Raw genomic sequence first — 9,853 nt, forward strand, 5'->3', positions numbered from 1 at the left:
GATTTAGTCATAGTGATTATGTTTAAGTTTTATTTGGTATTGTAATTGTTTGAAAATAAACAAAAAAATAAAGGAGGAAAGGATGTTATGTATGGCCATGTTGGCAGTCCTGATGCGTCACGTGGGAGATTATAACGAGTGTGCGGAGTGTCAATAAACGTCATAGGTCTGAGTCAACAGTCTTTTATTTTTAATAATCCCCGATATAATAGGAACCAAGGAGGAGTGGATAGGAGAGATGAGTACACCTTCGTGAACTGTTCCCTTGTGCGGCCTTCACGGAACCAAAGGCGAATGTAGAGGAGAGACGAGGCTCTCTTCCCTTGTGGGGCCTTCAGGGAACCAAGGGAGATTGGAGAGGAGAGATGAGATCTGGGAAGACACATTGTTGAACCAGAGGACATAGTCAGATATCCAATAACAACCCTGGTAATCTTTATTAACTCTTAAACCCTACCTCTCTGGGAATGTAATTATTAATACCACGGGGTACTGAAGTACCCCGCGCAGAAAAAAATTAATAAAATAAAAGTATTTGATATGTTTTAGAATATTATTTTTATTATGGCAAAGTAATAAGAAAAGACAATAAAATTTATAAATAAAAACTAATAGACATTTTTGTTGTCACATGAAGGACAGATTTTGTATTGATGGTCAACACAAATATGGCGGCGACAAGTGTTACAGACAGATCGAGATTTTCTGTCTTTTGTGCACGGACTTAAATTATTAACGGTGTAAATTATTAACTATTTATTTCGGGAGCAGATCAAAACACAGCTATCACTCGATTATAGGTATTGTTAGCATCAATACCTATAATCGTAATCGTAAACAATTCATTTTGTGTTTTTTATTTTTCTTTCAATGTCTTCACGACTTTATTTTTCAGTTAAGCCGAAAACTTTGTCCGACATTTTTCATGCTAGTGGAATTTTTACATCGACAGAAATATCTCTCCAAGTTCCGCAATAACCTCATCATGCATTTTGTTACCATCGGTGGCATTTTTAAACTCCACTATAATCCCTCCATCCTTAAAATTTCTCATTTCCCCTAATTCTAAGGTTTACTGGATTAATATTAACTTATTGTTGGGGACGGAAAAACACTGTCGCACCGCGGAATGCAATAGGAATTGAAACTTCGGATATGCCGACTTACCTTTTTTTTCTATTCTTCCACGGATTCTCTCCTTTGCGCTGGTTCATACACAATACACTAATTTTTCACCAAAATTGCGCGAGCTCACGATGGCTTTTTAAGTTTCGACACGGTCGAAAAAGGGGGCTTCGTAATCAGACATAGATTATGACATGTGTTGACAGGACGATTTTTTCAACTGAACTGGTTACACTAAGTCGGCATAGGAAAGGTAGGAATTGGGTCGGTGGGCAGCAATAATATTCATAAAGGAGATCAAAAGGAAAGGTGTAGGTAATAATGCTAGGTACCAACACTTATATTTCATTTTCAGTTTCCTTATTCCCCCTGATCTTTATTTTTTGGTTTGGTTATAACAACGGGCTCGTGGTTTTTTATCTTATTCTGCATAAGTTTCAGGAACAATATTTTTAATGTCTCATGTTGACAAACAATGAATTAACTTCTTATTTTTATTTTTCGGAATAACTTTATCGAGTAAAACCTCAAATTGTAATATTTAATTATTGAAGACAATATCAGCGATTTCTAAACGAAAATCTGAAACAGAAAAATCAGAAAAGGATACAGTCACATCTAAGACTCGAACGAGTAGATGTGACCGTATCCTTTTCTGTTTTAGATTTTCGTTTAGAAATCGCTGATATTGTCTTTAATAATTAATTAATTTTCTGTATATTTTTTTTAACTTCGTTCATATTTTTTGTTCACCGTTCATTTAATTGTTTTCGGCTACTAAGTGGGCTATAATGTTGAATTATGAGTCCATGCCTTCATTTTTTGAAACTTTTTTTGTTTATTATTATTTTACCTTTACCTTCTGTGATCGTTGCCTTTTTAGAATTTATTTTTATTCGTGCGTTTGTCAGGGCATTATTTACCTTACATGCCTCTAGGATTGATAACTTTTCTTCATCCTCGCTATCATTGTAAGAATCATAAGACATTCCCTCCTCGCGCTGGTTTGGAGATCTTGGGGTCATACATAATTTTGTAGATGGGTCAGGATTTTTTTAAAGTAGTTTTATTTTCTCTCTCCGTGTTTACAGATTATCATTCGAAATTGTATGTATTGCCATCTGTTGACTATTAGCTATATAAAGTATTCTGTTTTGGAATTTCGCACTAATTGCCATCTATTGATAAGTTAATAATATTTGTAGGTAGTAGACATTATATAAATCTATCAAAATTCACAATTAGTTGACTTTATATAAAATACGTTTTCTTAATATTAGAATTCACTTACATAGAAAAAAATTGCTTCAACACTATTGCAACATTGTGAGGTTAGAGTTACAATTGTTTATTCATTGATAAAAAAAAACATTTTTAGTACTAAGTTTCACATAATTCTACCATTAGTAGGCATTATATAATTGGACAAATACATATCTAAACCACTCATCGATCGCCACGAGGACCCTCTTTTATAGAGGCACTAAAGAAAAACTATTAACCCCCGGCTTTAGTTAAAAAAAGACTATGTATAACAGCAACCTCGGTGCCCTGTGAAAGAATACTTTCGAAAACAGGTCGAACTCTTACCCAAAAAAGGTCCAGAATGGCATCGTCGAAATTGTCAGATGTGGTTAGATTTTTAAATAACAATCTATAATATATATCAATACTATAGAATAAGTTTCTTTAAAATAATTTAAAAAATCAATTGGTGAATCGTATTAAAATATAAAACAATAAAAATAAACTTAAATCGATTTTAAATTAATTTTGTCCTAAATAAGTGTAATATATAAAAAAATGTTTTGTGAAACAAAATACTTCGGTGTGAGAATAATAGTCGTCGTTCATGTAAGTACTCAATACCAGCATTACTTTTTTTACGATTATTTAGGTATCAACGATTAACTGAAAATAAACAAGGAAAAAAATATAACTTGTCCTTGTTCCTGTTATAATTAACTAAATAAGTGCCGACACAACAACTAAAATGTTATGCAAGCGGGAATACCAATATTATTATTATTATGTCATATCTATGATCAATTCGATCAGTACGTCAGTAGTGACCCGCGAGCCGTGAGATCTGAACGATGTATGCGAATCTTCGTTCGCGAACGGGTAAGTCGGCTCTTCGGGTCTGGCGGGTCACCTTCTCACCGGCTCTTTTCGGATTTGGGAACCGGATCTTACGGATCCGTGTAGAGATCCGGTGCACTGAGCCGATTCGTTCGCGAACGACTCACTTCTAGTACCAAACGGGCGGCGGTCAAGGAAACACTTTAAAACTAGAAGGATTGGAGCGATTTCTCCAGGAGACATTATGGGAGCAATCTTGCGGACATATTGTTCCTGTTTAGCTATCTGTTGTAATCGCTGGTCATCACGTTATCCATTATAAATTTTGCAGAACTAATCTATGAGTCGCATGGCGCCCTATTATGAAACAGGTCAGATTATAATCGTTGTATTCCTTTGTCACTAATTAACTTATAAAATTGCTACCATTTAATTCCAACTGTGCTAGTGATCTTCGTTTGAAGCACACACCTTGAGATATTGTTATCTATCCTAAATTATGAGTCTCATGTTTTGGTTAAATCTAATCGTAAATAATAACTAAATAATCGTTGTTTCGTTCTTTGACAATAAATGATTTCTTGTGACATACTTAAGTTGTTTCAATACTATCTATCTCACACCTACTATGTATTTGTTGTTCTAAACTTATATTTACTGTTACAATAGCATAATTTACATAAATGATCATTATTACTTTGTAACAATAGCGCACCAACGCGTCTTTATAAATTTTAGCCATATTATTCTATTAAATTAGCGCCCTACGTGGTTTGATTTGTACATACTTGAATTATTCCATTACAATGGCGCCCAAAGTAGGACTCGAACCCACGATCCTGAGATTAAGAGTCTCATGCTCTACCGACTGAGATATCCGGACACAATAACGAGTACGCACGTGTTTTTACAAATATCTCTTTTGAGAACACGAAAAACTGCAGTCGGAACACGAAAAAGGTTTTTTTCCACTGTGAGTCAGCATGTGGTTCGTCAAATTTCCCTTTGGAGTACATGAGTAGTTACACTTCACACATGAAAAAGGTTTTTTACCTGTGTGAGTCAGCATGTGGCTCGTCAGAAGGCCTTTTTGAGTAAATGAATTGTGGCACAAAGAACATGAAAAAGGTTGTTATCCAGTGTGAGTCAGCATGTGCCTGGTCAGATTGCATTTATAAGTAAATGAATTGTGGCACAAAGAACATGAAAAAGGTTTTTCTCCAGTGTGAGTCAGAATGTTGCTAGTCAGATAACCTTTTTGAGTAAACGATTTGTTGCACAAAGAACATGCATAAGGTGTTTATTCAGTATGAGTCAACATGTGGCTCATCAGAGCGCTTTTCCAATGAGATGAATAATTGCACTCAAAACATGAAAAAGGTTTTTCTCCAGTGTGAATCAGCATGTGCCTGTTCAGATGAACTTTTTGAGTAAATGATTTGTGGCACAAAGAACATGAAAAAGGTTTTTCTCCAGTGTGAGTCAGCATATGGCTCGTCAGATTAACTTTTTGAGTAAATGATTTGTTGCACAAAGAACATGAAAAAGGTTTTTCTCCAGTGTGAGTCAGCATATGGCTCGTCAGATAACGTTTTAGAGTGAATGATTTGTTGCACCAAGAACATGCAATAGGTTTTTCTCCAGTGTGACTCAAAATGTGGCTCGTCAGATCGCTTTTCCAATGAGATGAATAATTGCACTCGGAACATGAAAAAGGTTTTTCTCCAGTGTGAGTCAGCATGTGGCTCGTCAGATAACCTTTTTGAGTAAATGATTTGTTGCACAAAGAACATGAAAAAGGTTTCTCTCCAGTGTGAGTCCGCATGTGGCTCGTGAGATAACCTTTTTGAGTAAATGATTTGTTGCACAAAGAACATGAGAAAGGTTTCTCTCCGGTGTGAGTCAGCAAATGGCTCGTCAGATAACCTTTTTGAGTGAATGATTTGTTGCACCAAGAACATGGAAAAGGTTTCTCTCCAGTGTGAGTCAGCATGTGGCTACTCAGATTACCTTTTTGAGTAAATGATTTGTTGCACAAAGAACATGAAAAAGGTTTCTCTCCAGTATGAGTCAGCATGTGGCTACTCAGATGAACTTTTTGAGAAAATGATTTGTTGCACAAAGAACATGAAAAAGGTTTTTCTCCAGTGTGAGTCAGCAAATGGCTCGACAGATTACCTTTTTGAGTGAATGATTTGTTGCACCAAGAACATGCAATAGGTTTTTCTCCAGTGTGAGTCAACATGTGGCTCATCAGAGCCCTTTTCCAATGAGATGAATAATTGCACTCAGAACATGAAAAAGGTTTTTCTCCAGTGTGAGTCAGCATGTGGCTCGTCAGATTACCTTTTTTAGTAAATGATTTGTTGCACAAAGAACATGAAAAAGGTTTTTCTCCAGTGTGAGTCAGCATGTGCATGGTCAGTTTGCCTTTATGAGTAAATGAATTGTGGCACCAAGAACATTTAAAAGGTTTTTCCGCAATGTGAGACAGCATGTGGCTCGTTAATAATCTCTTTTGAGTACACGAGTAGTTGCACTTCAAACATGAAAAACGTTTTTCTTTAGTGTGAGTCAACATGTGGCTTATCAGAATGCTTTTCCGATGAGATGAATAATTGCACTCAGAACATGAAAAAGGTTTTTCTCCTGTGTGAGTCAGCATGTGGCTCGTCAGATAACCTTTTTGAGTAAATGATTTGTTGCACAAAGAACATGGAAAAGGTTTCTCTCCAGTGTGAGTCAGCATGTGCCTGATCAGATGACCTTTTTGAGTAAATGATTTGTTGCACAAAGAACATGAAAAAGGTTTTTCTCCAGTGTGAGTCAGCAAATGGCTCGTCAGATTACCTTTATGAGTGAATGATTTGCTGCACCAAGAACATGCAATAGGTTTTTCTCCAGTGTGAGTCAACATGTGGCTCATCAGAGTGCTTTTCCAATTAGATGAATAATTGCACTCAGAACATGAAAAAGGTTTTTCTCCAGTGTGAGTCAGCATGTGGCTCGTCAGATTACCTTTTTGAGTAAATGATTTGTTGCACAAAGAACATGAAAAAGGTTTTTCTCCAGTGTGAGTCAGCATGTGCATGGTCAGTTTGCCTTTATGAGTAAATGAATTGTGGCACCAAGAACATTTAAAAGGTTTTTCCGCAATGTGAGACAGCATGTGGCTCGTTAATAATCTTTTTTGAGTACACGAGTAGTTGCACTTCAAACATGAAAAACGTTTTTCTTTAGTGTGAGTCAACATGTGGCTTATCAGAATGCTTTTCCGATGAGATGAATAATTGCACTCAGAACATGAAAAAGGTTTTTCTCCGGTGTGAGTCAGCATGTGGCTCGTCAGATAACCTTTTTGAGTAAATGATTTGTTGCACAAAGAACATGGAAAAGGTTTCTCTCCAGTGTGAGTCAGCATGTGGCTACTCAGATTACCTTTTTGAATAAATGATTTGTTGCACAAAGAACATGAAAAAGGTTTCTCTCCAGTGTGAGTCAGCATGTGGATACTCAGATGAACTTTTTGAGTAAATGATTTGTTGCACAAAGAACATGAAAAAGGTTTTTCTCCAGTGTGAGTCAGCAAATGGCTCGTCAGATTACCTTTTCGAGTGAATGATTTGTTGCACCAAGAACATGCAATAGGTTTTTCTCCAGTGTGAGTCAACATGTGGCTCATCAGAGTGCTTTTCCAATTAGATGAATAATTGCACTCAGAACATGAAAAAGGTTTTTCTACATTGTGAGTCAGAATGTGACTGGTCAGACTGCTCTTTTGAGTAAATGAATTGTTGCACAAAGAACATGAATAAGATTTTTCAATAGTGTGAGTCAACATATGGCCCATCAAAACGCCCTTCCGATAAGATGAATAGTTGCACTTAGAACATGAAAATGGTTTTTCTCTAGTATGAGTGCGAAATTGGGGTTCAAAATTTGACATAGGATGGCTGGAGTTTTCCCCAGGATGCGTCTTAAGATCTGGCGACAAATCTGGAAAAGAATACGGACAAAAAGGGTTAAGTGTAACTTATTATCTCCACTTACATTAGTTAATTCATAAAAAAGTAGAAAAACAGTAGAGCAGAAATATCTAAATCTATTAAACATCGGTTTTACCTGGTGTCTGGGTAATTCTTTCAAAGACTTCTAAGCATTCCTCTTTAACACCCGGTAGGTCTTTGTTAAATTCCATGTAAGGAAATCCCCCTTCATCTTCTGCTCGGCGTCGAAGTTCTGCCTTGTTGGAAACAGTTTCCATAATAATGCTACCTAGAATAACAAAGAAACGATACATACGTTGGACATTGAAATACATAAAAGGTATTATTTTAGTTAAAATAACTTGAAATTAAAACATGTTTTTACGATTGAAGATGTAATTGATTAACAGTGTAGAAGCGTGAATTTGTGAAGAGACTTTAAGGTAAATTTAGGAAATGGGAATGACCCCAGATGTCTGCTTCCCATGCATTCCCATAATTATCCTTCAAGAACGGAAAACCATTTGCTCTTGAGCACCTCTAGTTGTAGTTGGCTAGTTAAAGTCAATAGAATGATGTTTTCTTCCAAAAATATTTATTTATTATAAATGTATTATAATACAAAAAAAAATGTTCATGTTCCAAATAAGATGAGGTGAAAACTTAAGAAACCGGGAACCTTTTGGTAGAAATGGCGACTTCCGAATTCGAGCCGTAAGGCTCTCGATTAGTAATCCGGTGGTCGGGGTTCAACTAAATATTATTCGATTAGTTTGTGTTATTTCACAAGTTTTTCCTTCAAAATAATAAAGAACCTTCTTGCGCCACGTTGCAGTGGATGTTGAGTGGAAGATACTCTGAGTATCGTCCAGGAGTAAAGACACAAGTCACAATTGAAATGTTGATTAATATGGCTTTGGCCGTGTTTGGTGACAAGAGGTGAATAGCCAGGTAAATCTCACTTTTGACTTCCCTAACTTGAAGACACTCCAAGTATCGCCCGGGTTTAAAAATATAAAATACAGATAGAATATAACTATAAACAGATAAAAAATATTTATGGATATATTCTTATGAAAATAATTTTCGAATGAAACGTGGCTGTAATAGCTTAAGCCTTGTTTATTCAACTTCCACATCTTTATCTCCTTCCCCTTCCCTTTACCATCAGCCTCACAACATACTCCAATTGCCCCAAGATGGTACGGAGCAGTTTTGACTTTGATGCGGTATTTACAAAAAACAACTCAGCAAGTTTAAAGTGTGGTGTAGTTTGGCAGTTTCCAGCAAAGTCATATTTTATGGCAAATACCAAATATGTGTAAATACGGCAAGAGAGGACGTCATACACAAGCATATGTCTTGCCTGCATCACAATTCAAACATGAATCAATGTATCGTAAATTTCTAATGACCAAACTATATTTATTTTTCCACGATATCCATGAGGTAGCTTAGTATCAAAACCGTTTTTTTCTCTATCGATTCTAACTATTAAAAAAAAGATTTTACCTGCTCTCTGGTTAATTCTTTCAAAACGTTCTAGGCATTCCTTTTTAATATTCGGCAGGTCTATGTCAATTTCCGTATAAGTAAATCCCCCTCTATTTTCTTCTCGGGGTCGAAGATCCGCCTTGCTTGTAACAGACTCCACTTTAAAGCAACCTGAAAAAATTAAATAAAGTTAATTAATCATCGATGTACAAAAAATGTTGAACAGAACTTGAAAGTGAACTTTGAAATTTTTTGAATTGTTTAAATTCTGTGACACAAACCATCCTAAGAGACTAGGATAATTTAAGAAATAGTAATGCTCCCAGATGTCAGCTTAAGTGATTTGAGTAACTTAAGTGCGAAGTTTTGTTCCGGCGTCAAAGGAGTGAAAAGGTAAATACCAAATATACTTATACGCAACAAGAGAGGAAGGACATTTCATAAACGACATGGATTCTGAACATCCGAGTTTAACATTTTGTACATATGCATTGCAACTAACCGGCTGTCTGCGTACTTTCCGTATATTGCAAACATTCCTTCTCATCTGTGAGGTCGACATCTATATCCGTATTTGAAATTTCACCTCCGCCTCCTTCCTGGGGTCCTAGTTCCGTCTTGATCGTAACAGTCTCTGGATTTAGTAGATCCATGGCAGTGCTGTGGTAGCGTTTGTTAATTGTTTCAAGCCCAAACAAACATACCTGAAACAGAAAATAGTTGTAATTTAACGGAACTCAATGAATAAACTTTGAACATTTGGTTTTGCTTGGAATAATCTGTCAAAACAATGAAGTCGTATAGTCGTCAAAACACGTAATTCGAAATAAGCATATAATTGCGACTGTATCTTAGACTGAAGTTAAGACGTTTGAAAACGGTTTAAAAAATGGTCTTCGATTGTCAGATAACTATTGTCAGATAACCAGAGAAAAACCGTATTGTCGTTCTGCATTTAACAAATATCGGTAATCCATGTTTTTTTTTAAAAATAATCTGCGATTATTTTTAACAAATTCCCTTCGAATCCTGGACTAAAAATGGAAATTTTGACGTCTTGACTTATAAGTTTAAACGTTCCTTACAAAACACCAAATAGAATCCTTAAGTTAGGTCTACCGATTCGCTAAATTTAAGCTAGCTCGCGTTAAACACAACGCAATTAT

The 9,853-nt window shown here is 35.9% G+C and overlaps 1 protein-coding gene, 1 non-coding gene and 1 pseudogene across 2 annotated transcripts; all 3 read right to left on the reverse strand.

The window, feature by feature from the left end:
* Positions 1-4,017: 4,017 nt before the first annotated feature.
* On the reverse strand, positions 4,018-4,090 carry TRNAK-CUU (transfer RNA lysine (anticodon CUU)). The gene has a single exon. It is a non-coding gene; the product is annotated as a tRNA-Lys (tRNA).
* Positions 4,091-4,339: 249 nt separating this feature from the next.
* On the reverse strand, positions 4,340-5,635 carry LOC149409113 (uncharacterized; annotated as a pseudogene).
* Positions 5,636-5,672: 37 nt separating this feature from the next.
* LOC149409114 (uncharacterized) lies at positions 5,673-6,995 on the reverse strand. The gene is made up of 3 exons (XM_089650152.1): positions 6,562-6,995; positions 5,839-6,309; positions 5,673-5,746 (listed from the first exon to the last, which is right to left on the reverse strand). Exons 1-3 carry the CDS (start codon positions 6,887-6,889, stop codon positions 5,673-5,675), a joined length of 873 nt encoding a protein of 290 aa, XP_089506278.1. The 5' UTR covers positions 6,890-6,995.
* Positions 6,996-9,853: the final 2,858 nt, after the last annotated feature.

The sequence above is a fragment of the Hesperophylax consimilis genome, unplaced genomic scaffold (assembly GCF_061612785.1).
Source record: "Hesperophylax consimilis isolate HC1 unplaced genomic scaffold, BYU_Hcon_1.0 scaffold_36, whole genome shotgun sequence".
Classification (NCBI taxonomy): domain Eukaryota; kingdom Metazoa; phylum Arthropoda; class Insecta; order Trichoptera; family Limnephilidae; genus Hesperophylax; species Hesperophylax consimilis.

Bases quoted from the DNA above. Each gene is read 5' to 3' on its own strand.
- LOC149409114 (XM_089650152.1), bottom strand. From the start codon at position 6,889: ATGAGCCACATGTTGACTCACACTGGAGAAAAACCTATTGCATGTTCT. The intron at 6,310-6,561 runs GTTATCTGACGA...TTACTCATAAAG, and splicing joins CAAATCATTTACTCAAAAAG to GCAAACTGACCATGCACATG. The intron at 5,747-5,838 runs GTTCTGAGTGCA...TCATGTTTGAAG, and splicing joins AGGAGAAAAACCTTTTTCAT to TGCAACTACTCGTGTACTCA.